The sequence below is a fragment of the Pseudophryne corroboree genome, chromosome 8 (genome assembly GCF_028390025.1).
Source record: "Pseudophryne corroboree isolate aPseCor3 chromosome 8, aPseCor3.hap2, whole genome shotgun sequence".
NCBI lineage: Eukaryota > Metazoa > Chordata > Amphibia > Anura > Myobatrachidae > Pseudophryne > Pseudophryne corroboree.
Window position 1 is genome coordinate 63,418,243 of NC_086451.1, and position 24,108 is coordinate 63,442,350.

Below are 24,108 nucleotides of genomic sequence, written 5' to 3' on the forward strand. Positions count from 1 at the left end.
ATTTGTACCCCTGAGATATCACCTGAAGGATGCAGGGGTCTACTTGCGAGTGAGCCCACTGCGCACTGAAATTCTTGAGACGGGCCCCCACCGTGCCTGAGTCCGCTTGTAAAGCCCCAGCGTCATGCTGAGGGCTTGGCAGAAGCGGGAGAGGGCTTCTGTTCCTTGGAACTAGCTGTTTGCTGCAGCCTTTTTCCTCTCCCTCTGCCACGGGGCAGAAAAGAGGAACCTTTTGCCCGCTTGCCCTTATGGGAACGAAAGGACTGCGCCTGATAATACGGCGTCTTCTTATGTTGAGAGGCGACCTGGGGTAAAAACGTGGATTTCCCAGCTGTTGCCGTGGCCACCAGGTCTGAAACACCGACCCCAAATAACTCCTCCCCTTTATAAGGCAATACTTCCATATGCCGTTTGGAATCCGCATCACCTGACCACTGTCGCGTCCATAACCCTCTTCTGGCAGAAATGGACAGCGCACTTACTCTTGATGCCAGTCCGCAAATATCCCGCTGTGCATCACGCATATATAGAAATGCATCTTTTAAATGCTCTATAGTCAGTAATATACTGTCCCTATCTAGGGTATCAATATTTTCAGTCAGGGAATCCGACCACGCCAACCCAGCACTGCACATCCAGGCTGAGGCAATTGCTGGTCGCAGTATAACACCAGTATGTGTGTAAATACATTTGAGGATACCCTCCTGCTTTCTATCAGCAGGATCCTTAAGGGCGGCCGTCTCAGGAGAGGGTAGAGCCACCTGTTTTGACAAGCGTGTGAGCGCTTTATCCACCCTAGGGGGTGTTTCCCAACGCACCCTAACCTCTGGCGGGAAAGGATATAATGCCAATAATTTTTTAGAAATTATCAGTTTTTTAATCGGGGGAAACCCACGCTTCATCACACACTTCATTTAATTCCTCAGATTCAGGAAAAACTACAGGTAGTTTTTTCTCACCGAACATAATACCCTTTTTAGTGGTACTTGTATTATCAGAAATGTGTAAAACATTTTTCATTGCCTCAATCATGTAATGTGTGGCCCTACTGGAAGTCACGTTTGTCTCTTCACCGTCGACACTGGAGTCAGTATCCGTGTCGACGTCTGTATCTGCCATCCGAGGTAACGGGCGCTTTAGAGCCCCTGACGGCCTGTGAGACGTCTGGACAGGCACAAGCTGAGTAGCCGGCTGTCTCATGTCATCAACTGTCTTTTGTAAAGAGCTGACACTGTCACGTAATTCTTCCAACAGTTCATCCACTCAGGTGTCGACCCCCCAGGGGGAGACATCACTATTACAGGCAATTGCTCTGCCTCCACATCATTTTCCTCCTCATACATGTCGACACAAACCTTCTCGGCGGCCTTTTCTCCCGCTTTTCAGTGTAATCTGGCAGGGGTTAGAATTCATCCATATAGCCCTGGGGGCTATATGTGATGTATTTTCGCCAGCCAAGGTGTTTTTATTGCTGCTCAGGGCGCCCCCCCCTAGCGCCCTGCACCCTCAGTGACCGAAGTGTGAAGTGTGCTGAGGAGCAATGGCGCACAGCTGCAGTGCTGTGCGCTACCTTGGTGAAGACAGGATGTCTTCTGCCGCCGATTTTCCGGACCTCTTCTTGCTTCTGGCTCTGTAAGGGGGCCGGCGGCGCGGCTCTGGGACCGGACTCCATGGCTGGGCCTGTGTTCGATCCCTCTGGAGCTAATGGTGTCCAGTAGCCTAAGAAGCCCAATCCACTCTGCACGCAGGTGAGTTCGCTTCTTCTCCCCTTAGTCCCTCGATGCAGTGAGCCTGTTGCCAGCAGGTCTCACTGAAAATAAAAAACCTAAAACTAAACTTTTCACTAAGCAGCTCAGGAGAGCCACCTAGTGTGCACCCTTCTCGTTCGGGCACAAAAATCTAACTGAGGCTTGGAGGAGGGTCATAGGGGGAGGAGCCAGTGCACACCAGGTAGTCCTAAAGCTTTACTTTTGTGCCCAGTCTCCTGCGGAGCCGCTATTCCCCATGGTCCTTACGGAGTTCCCAGCATCCACTAGGACGTCAGAGAAAAACTAAAATATACTTTCTTTCTAGGAGCTCAGGAGAGCCCCTAGTGTGCATCCAGCTCGGCCAGGCACAGAAATCTAACTGAGGCTTGGAGGAGGGTCACAGTGGGAGGAGCCAGTGCACACCAGGTAGTCTAAAAGCCTTCTTTTAGTTGTGCCCAGTCTCCTGCGGAGCCGCTATTCCCCATGGTCCTTACGGAGTTCCCAGCATCCACTAGGATGTCAGAGAAAAAGTGTTAAATCAATTCCCGATTGTCTACAAGTTCAAAATGGAATCTGTACAGTCGGTCATTGCGGGTTTGGAGCAACGGGAATTCATGGTGTTGATGGACACAAAGGACACATACCTGAATGTTTCAATTTGGACACCACATCAAGCTTATTTGATGATTGTAGTGGAAAAAAACCACTACCAATTTAGAGAACTGCCGATCAACCTGTCATCGGCCCAGAGGATCTTCACAAAGATCATGGCAGTCACAATAGCGATATTGAAGTTGATAGGGGTGACAATAATACCTTACTTGGACGACCTTCTTATCAAGGTACCATCCCTGGAATTATTGATCCGGGAGACGCACGGCTCACTCACCAGATTCTGATTCAACTCAACAAGATTCGAGACATCAGGTAAAATGGTACGCCAGGTTTTACAAAACCAGACTGTCTCTATACCTTTGTATATGGCTGCTGGGGAAGATGGTAGCCTCTTACGAAGTTAACTAATACGGCAGACTGCATTCCAGACCTTTTCAGCTGAATCTGATTGCTCAAGGGGCAGGCATGCACCTGTTCCTTCACAGAAGAATTTGTTTGTCACCTCAAGCCAGGACTTTGGTGGTTTGGTGGTCGTTGCACAGGAACCTATCAGCAGGAAAGCGATTTTGGGATCTGGGATTGGATCATTTTAACAACAGATGCAAGTCTCAGAGGATGGGGTTCAGTGCTGGGCAACCATCAATTCCAAGGGAGATGGTTACCGTCCGAGAGCCGCCTACCAGTAAATGTGCTGGAACTACGATCCATCTATAAAGCGCGTCTGCAAGCGGATAGCCTAGTACGTGTACAACACGTGAAAGTGCAATCGGACAATGTGACAGTAGCGGCGTATATAAACCATCAAGGAGGAACGAAGAGCTGCATGGCTTTAAAGGAGGCAACAAGGATTCAGACAGAGAAGCACAACATAATCCTGTCAGCGGTTTCATTCCAGGAGTGAAAAATTGAGAAGCAGATTACCTCAGCAGTCAGGACATGCAGCCAGGAGAGTGGAGTCTGCACCTCCAAGTCTTTAAAGAAGTAGTAAGACGGTGGGGGTTACCGCAGCTGGATCTCATGGCCTCTCGACACAATCATCAACTTCCGAGATATGTGGCCAGAATGCGGGATCCAGCAGCAGAAGCAGTGGATGCACTGGCGATTCGCTGACATTACGAACTGGTATACATATTCCCACCGTTTCTCTATTACCGAGGGTGCTAAAAAAGGTGAAACAAGAAAGAGCGTGGGTAATTCTCATAGAACCGGACTGGCCTTGCAGAAGTTGGTTCTCAGATCTGAAAGCACTCTTGGCGGAGGAACCATGGAGGTTGCCGAAAAGAGAGGATCTGATGTTGCAGGGCCCCTTCCTACACCCAGGTCTGAGCCACCTACGTTTGATGGCGTGGCTCATGATACCAGGATACTAAAAGATAAGGGTATCCCGAGATCAGCTATCCCTACCATGTTAGCAGCACAGAAGCCGGTTACTGCCACACACTATTCTAGAATCTGAAAGAAATACATGGACTGGTATCAGCCTAAGGGTTGGGACCCAAGAGAGTTCCGCCTTACCAGATTGTTGCGTTTTCTACAAACTGGTTTGGAAGTAGAATTGAGTCTGGAGTCCTTGAAGGTTCAGATCTCGGCGCTTTCAATCTTTTTCCAACAATGTCTGGCGTCTTTACAGGAGGTACAGATGTTTTTACAGGGGGTGTTGAGACTACAACCACCCTTTCGACGTCCTACGGCTCCGTGGGACCTTAAATTGGTGTTAGATTTTTTGAGATCTGATCTTTTCCAACCTATGGAAGGCGCAGATCTAAAACATGTATCCTGGAAGACTGTCTTGCTTCTTGCTTTAGCATCGGGAAGGGTCTCAGAATTATGAGCCCTGTCATGTAAAAATAAGATTTTACTCACCGGTAAATCTATTTCTCGTAGCCCGTAGTGGATGCTGGGACTCCGTAAGGACCATGGGGAATAGCGGCTCCGCAGGAGACTGGGCACAACTAAAGAAAGCTTTAGGACTACCTGGTGTGCACTGGCTCCTCCCTCTATGACCCTCCTCCAGACCTCAGTTAGGATACTGTGCTTGGAAGAGCTAACACAATAAGGAAGGATTTTGAATCCCGGGTAAGACTCATACCAGCCACACCAATCACACCGTATAACTCGTGATACTATACCCAGTTAACAGTATGAAATATAACTGAGCCTCTCAACAGATGGCTCAACAATAAACCCTTTAGTTAAACAATAACTATATACAAGTATTGCAGACAATCCGCACTTGGGATGGGCGCCCAGCATCCACTACGACTACGAGAAATAGATTTACCGGTGAGTAAAATCTTATTTTCTCTGACGTCCTAAGTGGATGCTGGGACTCCGTAAGGACCATGGGGATTATACCAAAGCTCCCAAACGGGCGGGAGAGTGCGGATGACTCTGCAGCACCGAATGAGCAAACTCTAGGTCCTCCTCAGCCAGGGTATCAAACTTGTAGAATTTAGCAAATGTGTTTGACCCCGACCAAGTAGCTGCTCGGCAAAGTTGTAAAGCAGAGACCCCTCGGGCAGCCGCCCAAGATGAGCCCACCTTCCTTGTGGAATGGGCTTTTACTGATCTAGGATGCGGCAGTCCAGCCGCAGAATGTGCAAGCTGAATCGTACTACAGATCCAGCGAGCAATAGTCTGCTTTGAAGCAGGAGCACCCAGCTTGTTGGGTGCATACAGGATAAATAGCGAGTCAGTTTTCCTGACACTAGCTGTCCTGGAAACATACATTATCAGGGCCCTGACTACGTCCAACAACTTGGAATCCTCCAAGTCCTTAGTAGCCGCAGGCACCACAATAGGTTGGTTCAAATGAAAGGCTGATACCACCTTAGGGAGAAACTGGGGACGAATCCTCAATTCTGCCCTATCCATATGGAAAATCAGAAAAGGGCTTTTACATGACAAAGCCGCCAATTCTGACACACGCCTGGCTGAAGCCAAGGCCAATAACATGACCACTTTCCACGTGAGATATTTTAATTCCACGGTTTTAAGTGGCTCAAACCAATGTGACTTTAGGAAATCCAACACTACGTTGAGATCCCAAGGTGCCACTGGAGGCACAAAAGGGGGCTGGATATGCAGCACTCCTTTAACAAAAGTCTGAACTTCAGGCAGTGAAGCCAGTTCTTTTTGGAAGAAAATTGACAGAGCCGAAATCTGGACCTTAATGGAACCCAATTTGAGGCCCATATTCACCCGACTGTAGGAAGTGCAGAAATCGACCCAGATGAAATACCTCTGTAGATGTGCTAGTCCGCCCTGCATGTCAGGCCCTACCTCTCCCACAGAAGTACAAAAGCATTGCACACTTTTGTACTTCAGGAGTTGCTCCCTACCACCGCAGCTCCTGCGCGCTGGCAGGGAGACACCCGCCGCTGCTCGTGTCGCAGCAGCTGCGTGCGATGTCCCCCCAACAGTCCGGCTACGCCTGCGTAGCCTAGACCCCTCCCGCCTAAACAGCCTGCCCCCTCCCACCCAGTGACCGCCTCTGCCTGTCAATCAGGCAGAGGTGATCGCTAGAATAAGACTGCCGTCCACACCGAAAACGCACAGCAGCGATTGGGTCTGAATGACCCCCTATGTCTCAAATGGTAAGAGAGTCCCGTTTCGGGTGGGTGCTCACACCACCAGATCAGTAGGGGCTTCTTGTGCAGGATCTAGAGGAACTTCCACTGCCCAACTTTGTAGAGCTGTAACGGGGGTCATCAGCACAAAAGTTCACATACAAATTTGATACTTTTGCGTCTAGAGATTCAAATTTTGGACGTTTGCTTCTGCAGGCTTCGGACTGCACTCCCGCCCATGGAAGTACCTTTGGGACATCCCCAGCTGTCTAACTCCAGTGTCCCCAAGTGGATAATAGACAAAATAAGAATTTACTCACCGGTAATTCTATTTCTCGTAGTCCGTAGTTGATGCTGGGGACTCCGTAAGGACCATGGGGATAGACTGGCTCCGCAGGAGACTGGGCACTCTAAAGAAAGATTTAGGACTACCTGGTGTGCTCTGGCTCCTCCCCCTATGACCCTCCTCCAAGCCTCAGTAAGGACACTGTGCCCGGAAGAGCTGACACAATAAGGAAGGATTTTGAATCCCGGGTAAGACTCATACCAGCCACACCAATCACACCATATAATTCGTGATAGGAACCCCGGTTAACAGTATGATAACAATGGAGCCTCTGAACAGATGGCTCGCAATAACAACCTGATTTTTGTAACAATAACTATTTACAAGTATTGCAGACAATCCGCACTTGGGATGGGCGCCAAGCATCCACTACGGACTACGAGAAATAGAATTACCGGTGAGTAAATTCTTATTTTCTCTGACGTCCTAGTGGATGTTGGGGACTCCGTAAGGACCATGGGGATTATACCAAAGCTCCCAAACGGGCGGGAGAGTGCGGATGACTCTGCAGCACCGAATGAGAGAACTCCAGGTCCTCCTCAGCCAGGGTATCAAATTTATAAAATTTTGCAAACGTGTTTGCCCCTGACCAAGTAGCAGCTCGGCAAAGTTGTAAAGTCGAGACCCCTCGGGCAGCCACCCAAGAAGAGCCCACCTTCCTTGTGGAATGGGCTTTTACAGATTTAGGCTGCGGTAGTCCCACCGCAGAATGCGCCAGCTGAATAGTGCTACAAATCCAGCGCGCGATGGTCTGCTTAGAAGCAGGAGCACCCAGCTTGTTGGGTGCATATAGAATAAACAGCGAGTCAGTTTTCCTGACTCCAGCCGTCCTGGAAACATAAATTTTTAGGGCCCTGACTACGTCCAGAAACTTGGAATCCTCCAAGTCCCTAGTAGCCGCAGGCACCACAATAGGTTGGTTCAAGTGAAAAGCTGATACCACCTTCGGGAGAAACTGAGGACGAGTCCTCAACTCTGCCCTATCCATATGGAAAATCAGATGGGGGCTTTTACAGGACAAAGCCGCCAATTCTGACACACGTCTGGCCGAAGCCACAGCCAACAGCATAACCACTTTCCACGTGTGATATTTCAAATCCACAGTCTTAAGTGGCTCAAACCAATGTGATTTCAGGAACTCCAAAACCACATTGAGATCCCAAGGTGCCACTGGGGGCACAAAAGGAGGCTGAATATGCTGAACTCCCTTGACAAAGGTCTGAACTTCAGGCAGTGAAGCCAGTTCTTTCTGGAAGAAAATCAACAGGGCCGAGATCTGGACCTTAATGGACCCCAATTTGAGGCCCAACGTCACACCTGCTTGCAGGAAATGTAGGAATCGACCCAGTTGAAATTCCTCCATTGGGGCCTTCTTGGCCTCACACCAAGCAACATATTTCCGCCAAATGCGGTGATAATGTTTTGCGGTGACATCCTTCCTGGCTTTGATCAGGGTAGGGATGACTTCTTCCGGAATGCCTTTTTCCTTTAGGATCCGGCGTTCAACCGCCATGCCGTCAAACGCAGCCGCGGTAAGTCTTGGAACAGACAGGGTCCCTGCTGCAGCAGGTCTGGTCTGAGCGGCAGAGGCCAAGGGTCCTCTGCAGGCATCTCTTGAAGTTCCGGGTACCAAGCTCTTCTTGGCCAATCCGGAGCCACGAGAATAGTTCTCACTCCTCGCTTTCTTATTATTCTCAGTACTTTGGGTATGAGAGGCAGAGGAGGAAACACATAAACCGACTGGTACACCCACGGTGTCACTAGAGCGTCCACAGCGATCGCCTGAGGGTCCCTTGACCTGGCACAATATCTTTTTAGCTTTTTGTTGAGGCGGGACGCCATCATGTCCACCTGTGGTTTTTCCCAACGGTTTACCAGCATCTGGAAAACTTCTGGATGAAGTCCCCATTCTCCCGGGTGGAGGTCGTGCCTGCTGAGGAAGTCTGCTTCCCAGTTGTCCACTCCCGGAATGAATACTGCTGTCAGTGCTAACACATGATTCTCTGCCCATCGGAGAATCCTTGTGACTTCTGCCATTGCCCTCCTGCTTCTTGTGCCGCCCTGTCTGTTTACATGGGCGACCGCCGTGATGTTGTCTGATTGGATCAGCACCGGCCGGTTCTGAAGCAGGGGTCTTGCTTGGCTTAGGGCATTGTAAATGGCCCTTAGCTCCAGAATATTTATGTGAAGCGAAATCTCCTGATTTGACCACAGTCCTTGGAAATTTCTTCCCTATGTGACTGCACCCCAGCCCCGAAGGCTGGCATCCGTGGTCACCAGGACCCAGTCCTGTATTCCGAATCTGCGGCCCTCTAGTAGATGAGCCCTCTGCAGCCACCACAGCAGCGACACCCTGGTTCTTGCCGACAGGGTTATCCGCTGTTGCATCTGGAGATGGGACCCGGACCATTTGTCCAACAGGTCCCACTGGAAAGTCCTTGCGTGGAACCTTCCGAATGGAATTGCTTCGTATGAAGCTACCATTTTTCCCAGGACTCGTGTGCATTGATGTATCGACACCTGTCCCGATTTTAGGATGTCTCTGACTAGAGATGACAACTCCTCGGATTTTTCCACTGGAAGAAACACTCTTTTCTGGTCTGTGTCCAGAATCATTCCCAGGAACAGAAGACGTGCCGTCGGGACCAGCTGTGACTTTGGAATATTGAGAATCCAGCCGTGCTGTTGTAGCACTTCCCGAGAAAGCGCTACCCCCACTACGAACTGTTCCTTGGACCTCGCCTTTATCAGGAGATCGTCCAAGTACGGGATAATTAAAACTCCCTTCTTGCGAAGGAGTATCATCATTTTGGCCATTACCTTGGTAAAGACCCTCGGTGCCGTGGACAACCCAAACGGCAGCGTCTGGAACTAATAGTGACAGTCCTGTACCACAAATCTGAGGTACTCCTGGTGAGGAGAGTAAATGGGGACATGGAGATACGCATCCTTGATGTCCAGGGAGACCATGTAATCCCCCTCGTCCAAGCTCGCAATAACCGCCCTGAGCGATTCCATCTTGAACTTAAACCTTTTGATATAAGTGTTCAAGGATTTTAAATTTAAGATGGGTCTCACCGAACCGTCCGGTTTCGGTACCACAAACATTGTGGAATAGTAACCCTTTCCTTGCTGAAGGAGGGGTACCTTGACAATCACTTGCTGTGAATACAGTTTTTGAATAGCCACCAACACCGCCTCCCTGGCAGAGGGAGTTGCCGGTAAGGCAGATTTTAGGAAACTGCGGGGGGGGGAGACGTCTCAAATTCCAGCCTGTACCCCTGAGATATTACTTGAAAGACCCAGGGATCCACTTGTGAGAGATCCCACTGAGCGCAGAAATTCCTGAGACGGGCCCCCACTGTACCCGGGTCCGCCTGAGCAGCCCCAGCGTCATGCTGTGGACTTACCGGACGCGGGGGAGGACTTCTGCTCTTGGGAACTAGCTGTGTGTTGCAGCTTTTTCCCTCTACCTTTGCCTCTCGGCAGAAAGGATGAGCCTCTAGCCCTCTTGCTTTTCTGGGGCCGAAAAGGACTGTACCTGATAATACGGTGCTTTCTTTTGCTGTGGGGCAGCCTGTGGCAAAAAGGTCGATTTCCCAGCAGTAGCTGTGGACACGAGGTCAGAAAGACCATCCCCAAACAGTTCCACCCCCTTATAGGGCAAAACTTCCATGTGCCGTTTTGAGTCGGCATCGCCAGACCATTGCCGAGTCCATAACCCCCTTCTGGCGGCAATGGACATAGCGCTTATTCTTGATGCCAGCCGGCAAATATCCCTCTGTGCATCACGCATGTATAAGACTGCATCTTTTATATGCTCAATCGTAAGCAAAATATTGTCCCTATCCATGGTATCAATATTATCCGACAGGGAATCTGACCACGCAGCAGTATCACTGCACATCAAAGCTGATGCAATCGCTGGTCGCAATATAATGCCCGTGTGTGTGTGTAAATAGCTTTTAGGGTAGCTTCCTGCTTCCTATCAGCAGGTTCCTTCAGGGTGGCCGTATCCGGAGACGGTAGTGCCACCTTCTTTGATAAGCGTGTCAGCGCCTTATCTACCCTAGAGGGTGTTTCCCAACGTGACCTATCCTCTAGCGGGAAAGGGTACGCTGCCAATAACAGTTTTGAAATTATCAATTTCTTATCGGGGGAAGTCCACGCTTCCTCACACACCTCATTTAATTCCTCAGATGCAGAAAAAACTACAGGTAGTTTTTTCTCACCAAACATAATACCCTTTTTTTGTGGTACCTGGGGTATTATCAGAAATGTGTAAAACATTTTTCATTGCCTCAATCATGTAACGGGTGGACCTATTGGAGGGTACACTAGTCTCATCATCGTCGACACTGGAGTCGGTATCCGTGTCGACGTCTGTATCTGTCACCTGAGGTAGCGGGCGTTTTAAAGCCCCTGATGACATTTGAGACGCTGGAACAGGCACAAGCTGTGTAGCCGGCTGTCCTATGTTGTCAAACCTTTTGTGTAAGGAGTTGACACTTTCACGCAATTCCTTCCATAAGTCCAACCACACAGGTGTCGACCCCGCAGGGGGTGACATCACAATCACAGGCATTTGCTCCGCCTCCACACCATTTTCCTCCTCATACATGTCGACACAGCAGCACTGACACACAGCAGACACACAGGGAATGCTCTTACAGAGGACAGGACCCCACAAAGCCCTTTGGGGAGGCAGAGGGAGAGTATGCCAGCACACACCAGAGCGCTATATATCACAGGGATTTCACCTATAAAACGTGTTTTCCCCTTATAGCTGCATAATATAGTTATACTGCGCCTAATTTGTTCCCCCCCTCTCTTTTTTACCCTTTTCTGTAGTGCAGGACTGCAGGGGAGAGCCAGGGAGCGATCCTTCCAGCGGAGCTGTGAGGGAAAATGGCGCCAGTGTGCTGAGTGGGATGGCTCCGCCCCTTTTTCGGCTGGCTTTCTCCCGCTATTGTAAAAGTTCTGGGAGGGGTTAATAAACACCTATATAGCCCCTGGGGCTATATATTATGGTGCCAGTTTGCCAGCCAAGGTGTTATTATTGCTGCTCAGGGCACCCCTCCCCAGCGCCCTGCACCCATCAGTGACCGCAGTGTGTGGTGTGCATGAGGAGCAATGGCGCACAGCTGCAGTGCTGTGCGCTACCTTGGAGAAGACAGAAGTCTTCAGCCGCCGATTTTCCGGACCTTCTTGCTTCTGGCTCTGTAAGGGGGACGGCGGCGCGGCTCCGGGAACGGACGACGAGGTTGGGTCCTGTGTTCGATCCCTCTGGAGCTAATGGTGTCCAGTAGCCTAAGAAGCCCAAGCTACCACCACTTAGGTAGGTTCGCTTCTTTTCCCCTTAGTTCCTCGGTGCAGTGAGCCTGTTGCTAGCAGGTCTCACTGAAAATAAAAAACCTAACATATACTTTCTTCCTAGGAGCTCAGGATAGCCCCTAGTGTGCATCCAGCTGGGCCGGGCACAGAAATCTAACTGAGGCTTGGAGGAGGATCATAGGGGGAGGAGCCAGTGCACACCAGGTAGTCCTAAATCTTTCTTTAGAGTGCCCAGTCTCCTGCGGAGCCCGTCTATCCCCATGGTCCTTACGGAGTCCCCAGCATCCACTAGGACGTCAGAGAAATTAGGATTCTGGTACTTACAAATAAATCCATTTCTCTGAATCCACTCGGGGACACTGGACGCCCACCCCGGTGCTGTCAGCCTGTGTGTTCATGTTCTATTGGCTAAAACATGTTTGGATAAAGGTTTGACCTTGCGGTATGGTTGGTTTCTTCCTGAATGGTTTTGTTCTCATGTTACCTCTTCTCTCCGTCAATTTTTCAAACTGGAAGGATGGGGGGCATGAAGGGGGAGGAGCCAGCTGTGCATATTTTTTTTTTATTACATTGTGCTACCTCTGGTCTGCATCCTTCACACCCCAGCTTTCTAGTTCTCCCGAGTGGATTCAGAGAAATGGATTTATCGGTAAGTACGAAAATACTCTTAATGACAACAGAACCTCTTTACGCTTTTGATCCCACTCCAGTAGGTGTAAGTGTAGAGAGCCCTGAAATTGGGGATGATGGGCTCATCACAGACGGTACTACTCAAAACATGAACAATTGGGAATCAAACTCATGAACCCAATGCTAACCACTGTGCCGCAGTGAGCATGGTCTTCAGAAGCCCATAGTGCAAGGTCTTATGCATCTAACTCACCCTTAGCTGCACGGACAACCGGTTATTCTCTGCCTCGCGGCTTCTCAGCTGGCCCTGCAAGTGAGCCCTTGTTACTTCCAGTGACTTGGAGTATTCCGTTGATGTTCTCGTTAGCTCCTATAGGTGGAATACAAAAACAGGCTAAGGGAATGCACACTACAAATACCAGCAAGAGGTATAGAACATCCGTATGCCTGTGAAATAAACAAAATAAGCTCTCCGACCTTCTCAGTCTTCAGCTGAATGCGGAGATCATCTCTCTCTTTGTCTCGCTCATGAAGCCTCATCTGGAGATGCTGCAGAAATAATGGACATAGGGAGTCAGAAACCAAAGGATGATGGATCTTACATTACTAGCAAAAGGGTCTTCTTCTGATTGAGTAGTGGGACATATAGGTATCTTGATCTTAGATGGAATATACAGTGGAAAATAAAGAGCTTTAAAAAAAAAAAAAAAAAAACACACAACAACAACAACACAGCATCTATTGGTGGTCGTTATATTTTACATGACAAGACGTAACTATCGTAGCAACAGGTGTAACCATCACAGCAGTGGAGGGTGCAGCCGTTATGGGTGCCCCACCTTCCTGGACAAAGCAGTTTTTGTATGTGTGTTTTTTTTACCACTGGGCAGTGCATGGACTTGGGGCCCTTATACAATCTTGCAAGGTTCCTACAGAAGTCTAGTTAAGCCCTGGCTACGTCTCTTCTACTTACTATTAGAACCAGTTTAGGAAAATATCCAAGAACGTGAGTATTTAATCCATTAGGTACTGCCAGCAACACCTGAGATTTATCTAGTGATAGAGAATTTCGCAGTTGGATATAGATGCTGCCCCCATCACAGGCACATAGAAGTCTGTGTCTATAGTGTGTAGTGAACTAACCCAAAGCACTGGCTCCGGTCATCTGGTGCAACCATCATCAATGGGAGTTTATGAAACACCTCCACAGAGAACCGGTATCGCTACCACCCAGTGGCTTTAAATCTCATAACCTGATTGCTCATTTTTATATCCTAGAAGCAGCGGCATCTGCATACGCACACAGCCTAAAATGTTCTGTTGACCACTTCTGTGAACTCCCCTCAACACACCCTGTGGGACAACAGTGCCTTGTGTTACCCAACTGGTTCACCTGGGGCACAGAGTCCAAGTAAGTCCAGGAACTCCCACATGAAGCACTGGTGGGCATAAAACTTTATTCAAGGAGGTGGAAAAGGCAACCCTGCAGTGATGAACACTGAACACCTGCCAACCAAACAGATATGGATCCAGGTGACCCCAATAGAGCAGCTGAGGGAAGGATCACCCCAAATAACTCCAGCTGAACAAATGTAGTAAGCCATGGACCCGGCCCAGGCTGCTGTTGCCACCACAGACACAGCAAACTCCGACATTGATGCAACGGATCTCCAGGCTGGGCAAAATGCAGCAGCACCCAACCTACTGGCAGTTTGTGCAGGAAGCTCGACAGGAGGTGCTGCTTCCAGCCGGCGCTCTCTTACTGGACATCAAATGTGGCTCGGGAAGTATCTTTATTGGACATATGGTCCTTACAACCATCGTCAGCATCTCCTTTCGGCAAGTCATATCCCAGAACTAGGACAGCCTAAAATCATGCCTGATAATAACCAGATAATTTTTATTAAATTTTCAAGTGACCATAAAAACAAATACAAACTAAGGGTCTAATTCAGAACTGATTGCGCAGCAAAATTGTTCTCTAATGGGCAAAACCATGTGCACTACAGGTGGGGCAAATATAACGTGCAGAGAGTTGGATTTGGGTGGGGGTTTTTTTTTTTGTCCAACAGTTTTAATTTTTATCGTCAAGGCATCACAAAGCAAAAGAAAAACAAACACCCTACAATATTCCACACGACAATTCGTGTAAGGTTGGTATATAATATAAGACATGACAGTTCCATGGGAGATTAGATCTATGAATCAACAAATAATTTAAAGGTGCAGTATTGTTTTGCAGACTGTAATCAACATACAACACAAGTATTAGTAAAATGTACAACATAAAATAGCCCCCCCCCTCCCCCAGATCCCAGTGTGACTCCACCGCTAATCTAAATTGCGCAATAAATACCACGCCGTAGTTTCGAACAGCTTGAAAATGTGAGTTTCGGTATCTTGATCCAGCGACTCTATAAAAATTCCCCACTTCTTGTAAAACCGGGATATTCCATTCTCAATGTCAGGGATCGTACTTTCAAATCAATCAGTTGTAAAAGGTGGGTTTTTACTGCCGTTAAGAAAGGGGGAGCTGAAATTGTGAAATTCCTTAGAATAGCCTTTTTTGGGCAACATTACTGTCAATGTCAGAAAGGGAATAAGTTCTTTCCCTCTTCCATATAAGGGTGTGGTGCGTTTAAACTGAAATCTAAATTGCAGCGTAAAAAATAGGAATTTAATACCTACCAGTAAATAAGATTTTACTCACCGGTAAATCTATTTCTCGTAGTCCGTAGTGGATGCTGGGAACTCCGAAAGGACCATGGGGAATAGCGGGCTCCGAAGGAGGCTGGGCACTCTAGAAAGATTTATGACAACCTGGTGTGCACTGGCTCCTCCCACTATGACCCTCCTCCAAGCCTCAGTTAGGACACTGTGCCCGGACGAGCTGACATAATAAGGAAGGATTTTGAATCCCGGGTAAGACTCATACCAGCCACACCAATCACACCGTACAACTCGTGATACTATATCCAGTTTGACAGTATGAAAACAACGGAGCCTCTCAACAGATGGCTCAACAATAACCCTTTAGTTAGCAATAACCATTTACAAGTATTGCAGACAATCCGCACTAGGGATGGGCGCCAAGCATCCACTACGGACTACGAGAAATAGATTTACCGGTGAGTAAAATCTTATTTTCTCTGACGTCCTAGTGGATGCTGGGAACTCCGAAAGGACCATGGGGATTATACCAAAGCTCCCAAACGGGCGGGAGAGTGCGGATGACTCTGCAGCACCGAATGAGAAAACTCAAGGTCCTCCTCAGCCAGGGTATCAAATTTGTAGAATTTTGCAAACGTGTTTGCCCCTGACCAAGTAACAGCTCGGCAAAGTTGTAAAGCCGAGACCCCTCGGGCATCCGCCCAAGATGAGCCCCCTTCCCTGTGGAATGGGCTTTCACTGATTTAGGATGCGGCAGTCCAGCCGCAGAATGCGCCTGCTGAATCGTGTCACAGATCCAGCGAGCGATCGTCTGCTTAGAAGCAGGAGCACCCAGCCTGTTGGGTGCATACAGGATAAATAGCGAGTCAAATTTTCCTGACTCTAGCCGTCCTGGAAACATAATTTTTCAAGGCCCTGACTACGTCCAGTAACTTGGAATCCTCCAAGTCCCTAGTAGCCGCAGGCACCACAATAGGTTGGTTCAAGTGAAAAGCTGATAGCACCTTAGGGAGAAACTGGGGACGAGTCCTCAATTCTGCCCTATCCATATGGAAAATCAGATAAGGACTTTTATATGACAAAGCCGCCAATTCTGATACACGCCTGGCCGAAACCAAGGCCAATAACATGACCACTTTCAATGTGAGATATTTTAGATCCATGGTTTTTAGTGGTTCAAACCAATGTGATTTTAAGAAACTCAACACCACGTTGAGATCCCAAGGTGCCACTGGAGGCACAACCGGGGGCTGAATATGCAGCACTCCTTTTACAATGTCTGAACTTCAGGTACTGAAGCTAATTCTTTCTGGAAGAAAATCGACAGAGCCGAGATCTGTATCTTAATGGAGCCTAATTTTAGGCCCATAGACACTCCTGCTTGTAGGAAATGCAGAAATCGACCTAGTTGAAATTCCTCTGTTGGGGCCTTTTTTGGCCTCACACCAAGCAACATATTTCCGCCATATGTGGTGATAATGTTTTGCAGTTACATCTTTCCTGGCTTGAATCAGCGTAGGAATGACTTCCTCCGGAATGTCCTTTTCCTTTAGGATCCGGCGTTCAACCGCCATGCCATCAAAACGTAGCCGCGGTAAGTCTTGGAACAGACAGGGCCCCTGCTGCAGCAGGTCCTGTCTGAGCGGCAGAGGCCATGGGTCCTCTGATATATTTTCTTGAAGTTCTGGGTACCAGGCTCTTCTTGGCCAATCCGGAACCACGAGTATCGATCTTACTCCTCGCCTTCTTATTATTCTCAGTACCTTTGGTATGAGAGGCAAAGGGGGGAACACATAAAACGACTGGTACACCCACGGTGTTACCAGAGCGTCCACAGCTATCGCCTGAAGGTCCCTTGACCTGGCGCAATATCTTTTATAGCTTCTTGTTGAGGCGGGACGCCTTCATGTCCACCTGTGGCCTTTCCCAATGGTGTACAATCCTTTGGAAGACTTCTGGATGAAGTCCCCACACTCTCGGGTGGAAGTCGTGTCTGCTGAGAAGATCTGCTTCCCAGTTGTCCACTCCGGGAATGAACACTGCTGACAGTGCTAACACATGATTTTCCGCCCATCAGAGAATCCTTGTGGCTTCTGCCATCGCCATCCTGCTTCTTGTGCCGCCCTGTTGGTTTACATGGGCGACTGCCGTGATGTTGCCTGATTGGATCAGGACCGGCTGGTTTTGAAGCAGAGGCCTTGCCCGACTCAGGGCATTGTAAATGGCCCTCTGTTCCAGAATATTTATGTAGGGAAGTCACCTGACTTGACCAAAGTCCCTGGAAGTTTCTTCCCTGTGTGACTGCCCCCCAGCCTCAAAGGCTGGCATCCATGGTCACTAGGACCTAGTCCTGTATGTCGAACCTGCGGCCCTCTTGAAGATGGGCACTCTGCAGCCACTACAGTAGAGATACCCTGGTCCTTGGAGACAGGGTTATCAGCCTAATGCATCTGAAGATGCGACCCGGACCACTTGTCTAACAGGTCCCCCTGAAAAGTTCTTGCATGGAACCTGCCGAATGGGATTGCTTCGTAGGAAGCTATCATTTTTCCCAGGACTCGCGTGCAATGATGCACCGATAACTGTTTTGGCTTCAGGAGGTCTCTGACTAGAGATGACAGCTCCTTGGCTTTCTCCTCCGGGAAAAACACTTATTTCTGGTCTGTGTCCAGAACCAGCCCCAGGAACAGTAGACGTGTCGTAGGAACCAGCTGTGACTCTGGACTGTTTAGAATCCAACCGTGCTGTTGTAGCACTTTCCAAAATAGTGCTACCCCGACTAGCAACTGCTCCTTGGACCTCGCCCTTATAAGGAGATTGTCCAAGTACGGGATAATTAAAACTCCCCTTTTTCGAAGGAGTATCATCATTCCGGCCATTACCTTGGTAACACCCTCGGTGCCATGTACAGTCCGAACGGCAGAGTCTGGACTTGGTAATGGTAATCCTGTACCACAAATCTGAGGTACTCCTGGCGAGGATAGTAAATAGGGACATGCAGGTAAGCATCCTTGATGTCCCGGGATACCATGTAATCCCCCTCGTCCAGGCTTGCAATAACCGCCCTGAGCGATTCCATCTTGAACTTGAATTTTGTTATGCATGTGTTCAAGGATTTTAAATATAAAAAAGGGTCACACCGAACCATGCGGTTTCGGTACCCCAAACCGTGTGGAATAGTAACCCCGTCCTTGTTGAAGTAGGGGCACCTTAAGTATTACCTGCTGGGAATACAGCTTATTAATTGCCTCTAGCACAGCCTCCCTGCCTGAGGGAGTTGTCGGCAAGGCATATTTGAGGAAACGGCGGGGGGAAGACATCTCGAATTCCATCTTGTACCCCTGAAATACTACTTGAATGAAACAGGGATCCACCTGTGAGCGAGCCCACTGATCGCTGAAATTTTTGAGACGGCCCCCCACCGTACCTGGCTACACCTGTGGAGCCCCCGCGTCATGCTGTGGACTCAGAGGAAGCGAGAGAAGAATTATGATTCTGGGAACAGGCTGACTGGTGCAGCTTTTTCCCTCTTCCCTTGTCTCTGTACAGAAAGGAAGCGCCTTTGACCCGCTTGCTTTTCTGAAGCCGAAAGGACTGTACCTGATAATACAGTGCTTTCTTAGTCTGTGAGGAAAACTGAGGTAAAAATATTTCTTCCCAGCTGTTGCTGCGGATACGAGGTCCCAGAGACCATCCCCAAATAATTCCTCACCCTTATAAGGCAGAATCTCTATGCGCCTTTTAAGGTCAGCATCACCTGTCCAGTGACAGGTCTCTAATACCCTCCTGACAGAATGGACATTACATTCATTTTGGATGCCAGCCGGCAAAATATCCCTCTGTGCATCCCTCATATATAAGAAGACGTCTTTAATATGTTCTCATGTTAGCAAACTAGTATGTTTGACAGGGTCACCGACCACGCTGCAGCAGCACGCTCTGCAGGTTTCAGTCTAGTACCTGAGTGTGTAAATACAGACTTCAGGATAGCCTCCTGCTTTTTATCAACAGGTACCTTCAAAGTGTCCGTTCCTAAAACGGCAGTGCCACCTATTTTGACAACCGTGTGAGCGCCTTATCCACCCTAGGGGATATCTCCCAGCGTAACTTATCCTCTGGCGGGAAAAGGTACGCCATCAGTAACTTTTTAGAAATTACCAGTTTCTTATCAGGGGGAACCCACGCTTTTCACACACTTCATTCATTCATCTGATGGGGGAACAAAACACTGCCTGCTTTTTCTCCCCAAACATAAAAACCCATTTTTAGAGGTTAATGTCAGAAATGTGTAACACATTTTTTATTGCCGGGATCAAGTCACGGATGTTCCTAGTGGATTGTGTATATGTCTCAACCTTGTCGACACTGGAGTCAGACTCCGTGTCGACATCTGTGTCTGCCATCTGAATGAGCGGGCGTTTTTGAGCCCCTGATGGCCTTTGAGACGCCTGGGCAGGCACGGGCTGAGAAGCCGGCTGTCCCACAGCTGTTACGTCATCCACCCTTTTATGTAAGGAGTTGACACTGTCGGTTAATACCTTTTACCTAACCATCCACTCTGGTGTCGGCCCCACAGGGGGCGACATCACATTTATCGGCATCTGCTCCGTCACTATATAAGCCTCCTCCTCAAACATGTCGACACAGCTGTACCGACACACCGCACACACACAGGGAATGCTCTGACTGAGGACAGGACCCACAAAGCCCTTTGGGGAGACAGAGAGAGAGTATGCCAGCACACACCAGAGCGCTATATAATGTGGGGATTAACACTATAACTGAGTGAATTTTCCCCCATAGCTGCTTGTATATACAATATTGCGCCTGGGGAGCTTTCTTCCAGCTGCACTGTGAAGAGAAAATGGCGCCAGTGTGTCTGAGGGAGATAGCTCCGCCCCTTTTCCGCGGCCTATTCTCCCGCTTTTTTCTGGATTCTGGCAGGGGTATTTACCACATATATAGCCTCTGGGGCTATATATTGTGGTATTTTTGCCAGCCAAGGTGTTTTTATTGCTGCTCAGGGCGCCCCCCCCAAGCGCCCTGCACCCTCAGTGACCGGAGTGTGAAGTGTGTATGAGGAGCAATGGCGCACAGCTGCAGTGCTGTGCGCTACCTTGGTGAAGACCGATGTCTTCTGCCGCCGTTTTTCCGGACCTCTTCTTGCTTCTGGCTCTGTAAGGGGGACGGCGGCGCGGCTCCGGGACCGAACACCAAGGACTGGGCCTGCGGTCGATCCCTCTGGAGCTAATGGTGTCCAGTAGCCTAAGAAGCCCAATCCGGCTGCAAGCAGGCGAGTTCGCTTCTTCTCCCCTTAGTCCCTCGCTGCAGTGAGCCTGTTGCCAGCAGGTCTCACTGAAAATAAAAAACCTAAATCTATACTTTCTTTCTAAGGGCTCAGGAGAGCCCCTAGTGTGCATCCAACCTCGGCCGGGCACAAGATCTAACTGAGGCTTGGAGGAGGGTCATAGTGGGAGGAGCCAGTGCACACCAGGTAGTCAAATCTTTCTAGAGTGCCCAGCCTCCTTCGGAGCCCGCTATTCCCCATGGTCCTTTCGGAGTTCCCAGCATCCACTAGGACGTCAGAGAAATTCCTTTTCTCATAGTCCACAGTGGATACTGGGATGAAATTAGTACCATGGGGTATAGATTGGGTCCATAGGAGCCTAGCACTTTAAGAAATCATTAGTGTGTGCTGGCTCCTCCTCCCAATGCCCCTCCAAGCAGACTCAGTCTAGGAAAACTGTGCCCGAGGAGATGAACATATCTTGAGATAAGGAAGAACACTGAAACGGTGAGGCAACAAATCAACACATCACAATAATAAGATAGCAGTGCTAAACAGAACAGGGGAAAGCAACGCTAACTACAACTGGGACAGCAACAGCAGACCCAATCCAAAACACTTACAACCAGGAACATGAAGCACTGAGGCGGGTGCCCAGTATCCACTACGGACTACGAGAAAAGAAATTACCGGTAGGTATTAAATTCCTGTTTTCTCTAACGTCCTAGTGGATACTAGGATGACATTAGTACCATGGAGAAGTCCCAAAGCTCCCAGAACGGGTGGGAGAGTGTGGAGACCCCTGCAAAACCGCCTGACCAAACTGAAGGTCATCTCTGGCCAAGGTGTCGAACCTGTAGAACTTTACGAACGTGTTCGAACCAGACCAAGTAGCTGCACGGCACAAGTGTAAGGCCGAGACGCCACGGGCAGCCGCCCAGGAAGAACCCACCGACCTTGTGGAGTGGGCCTGGATAGAACTCGGCAGCAGCAATGCTGCCGAAGAATAGGCTTGTTGAATGGTCAACCTGAGCCAACGTGCATTGATCTGCTTAGAAGCAGGACAACCAATTTTGGTAGCGTCATAAAGGATAAAAAGCGAGTCAGATTTTCTGTGACGAGCAGTCCTCTTGACGTAAATTTTTAAAGCACTCATCACGTCCAGGGACTTTGGAGCAACGGATGCGTCAGCCATCACTGGAAGTACTACAACTTGATTTATGTGAAAAGCAGACACTACTTTCGGCAAAAACGAGCGAGTCCTGAGCTCCGCCCTATCCTCATGAAATATCAAATATGGGCTGTTACAGGATAAGGCCCCGAATTACGAAACACGTCTTGCAGAGGCTAACGCCAGAAACATGACAGTCTTCCAAGTTAGATATTTCAATTCCAAGGGTTCAAACCAGTCCGACTGGAGAAAAAAAGTCAAGACCACACTGAGCTCGCACGGAGCCGTGGGAGGTACAAAGGGTGGTTGAATGTGAAGAACACCCTTCAGGAAAGTCTGTACTTCCGGCAATACTGCAAGTTGTTTCTGGAAGATGAGAGACGAAATCTGGACTTTGATGGAGCCTAACCGCAGGCCCATATCCAAGCCAGCTTGCAGGAAGAGTGGAAAACGACCAAGTCGAAACTCCACAGCAGAATATTTTCTGCCTTAACACCAAGAAACATATTTCTTCCAGATACGGTGTTAATGTTTTGACGTGACCACCTTCCAGACCTGGACCATAGTGGAAATAACCTTTGAGGGGAGACCTTTTCTGGCTAAAATCTCCCTCTCAACTACCAAGCCGTCAAACGTAGCCGCTATAAGTCTGGACGAACGGTCCTTGTTGAAGAAGGTCCTTGAGAAGCGGCAGAGGCCAGGGATCCTCCAGAGACATGGTCAGGAGGTCTGCATACCAGGCCTGTCGAGGCCAATCTGGGGCAATTAGAATTGCCTAAACGCTTTCCCTTTTGAATCTTTTTAGAACTATGGAAATGAGAGGGATTGGAGGAAACTGGTATACAAACTGGTAAATCCATGGTGCCGCCAGGGAGTCTACTGCTGCAGCCTGTGGATCCCTCATCCTGGAACAGTAACAACTGAGCTTCTTGTCGAGATGAGAAGCCATCAGGTTTATCTGCAGACAGCTCCACCGGTGAACCAGTTTTTGAAACACCTGAGGGTGAAGGCCCCGTTCCCCCAGATGGAGGTCGTGCCTGCTGAGGAAATCCGCGTCCATGCCTGGAATGAATATGGCTGAGATGGCCCTTGTGTTGGCCTCCGCCCAGAGGAGTATCCTTGACACCTCTCGCATTGCGGCCCTGCTTCTTGTTACTCCATGTTCAGTTTATGTACGCCACCGCCGTGGCGTTGTCCGACTGTACTTGGTTGGCTTGATTCCTGAAAAGATAGAAGTCCTGCAGAAGAGCATTGTAAATTGCCCTGAGTTCCAGTACATTTATCAGGAGTGCAGATTTCTGACTCCACCACCTCTCCTGGAACTGGGCCCCCTGGGTCACAGCACCCCAACCTCAGAGGCTGGCATCCGTTGTCAGTAGGATCCATGACTTGGTACTGAAACTCCGACCCTCCACAAGGTGAGAGAGATTTGTAGCCACCATAACAGGGAAAACCGTGCTTTTGGCGACAATTATACTCTGGTGTATGTGCCGATGAGACCCTGACCACTTGTCCAGCTGGAAAGGACAGGCATGAAACCTGCCGTACTGGATTGCCTCGTAGGAGGCTACCATCTTGCACAGTAAGCGAATGCAAAGATGAATTGAGATTTTGCGGGGCTTGAGCACCGAGCGGACCATAGCCTGGATAGTCAAGGCCTTGTCTACTGGAAGGAATACCTTCTAAGACACCATGTCCAGTATCATTCCCAGGAACTGAATTCGTTGTGATGGTTCCAGGGGAGTCTTCCGGAAATTTAGGATCCACCCATGATCCGTAAGCAAACGAGTCATCAAGTCGATGCTGTGTAGTATTCCCTGGACACCGCCTTTATTAGGAGATCGTCCAAGTAGGGGACTATGTTGACCCCCATCCTTTGTAATTGCAGCATCATCTCCGCCATGTCTTTTGTGAATACCCTTGGAGCTGTGGAGAGACCAAAGGGTAAGGCCTGAAACTGGAAGTGGTGGTCCACTATAGCAAACCGGAGATAAGCCTGGTGAGGAGGCCATATGGGAATGTGTAGGTAAGCATCCTTTACACCCAGGGATACTAGGAACTCCCCCTCCTCTAGACCGGAGACCACCACCCTCAGGGACATCTTGAATTTGAACACACGTAGATATGGGTACAGATTTTTTAGGTTCAAGTGGGTCGTACCGAACCGTCCGGTTTCGGTATTACAAATTGACTGGAGTAAAAACCCCTGTTGTGCAACAGAGGAGGCACTGGGACAACAACCCCAATTTGTAGCAGTTTTTGAATGGCATCTTGTATTCAAAACTCTTGCTACGGGTGAAGCTGGTAAGCTTGACTTGAAAAATCTGAGAGGAGGTAGTTCTTGAAATTTCAATCGGCATCCTTGGGATATGAGATCACCCAAGGATCCCGGCAGGACAGTGCCCATACATGGACGAAGTGCTGAAGGTGAGTACCTACCTGGAAGTCGCCCTGCTGCTGGGGCCAACCGTCACGCGGAGGGCTTCGTGGATGAGGATCTGGAGGCCTGGTCCAGAGATCCAGCAGCCGCTGGTTTACGGGACTTACCGCGAGTTCCACTAGCAGCATTGGAGGCACCTCTGGCTCTGCCTCTGAATCTGGCCACATGAAAGGACTGCAGAGAGAGGCGCCCAGGAGGCGCAGCAGATGGAAGATAGGCAGACTTACCTGCCGTCGCCTGAGAGATCCACTTGTTCATGTCTTCCCCAAATAAGGCATCCCTTGTAAAAGGAAGATTC

At 49.1% G+C, this 24,108-nt stretch overlaps 1 protein-coding gene across 6 annotated transcripts in view; it reads right to left on the reverse strand.

Moving 5' to 3' along the window:
• ODF2 (outer dense fiber of sperm tails 2) overlaps positions 1–24,108 on the reverse strand; it is a 164,561-nt gene that overhangs the window by 72,822 nt on the left and 67,631 nt on the right. For all 6 annotated transcript variants that reach the window (XM_063936513.1, XM_063936514.1, XM_063936510.1 and 3 more), the window contains 2 exons: positions 12,720–12,791; positions 12,496–12,612 (listed from right to left, as the gene is read on the reverse strand). In XM_063936513.1, the coding sequence (XP_063792583.1) occupies positions 12,496–12,612; positions 12,720–12,791 (189 nt within the window). The remainder of the gene's footprint in view (positions 1–12,495; positions 12,613–12,719; positions 12,792–24,108) is intronic.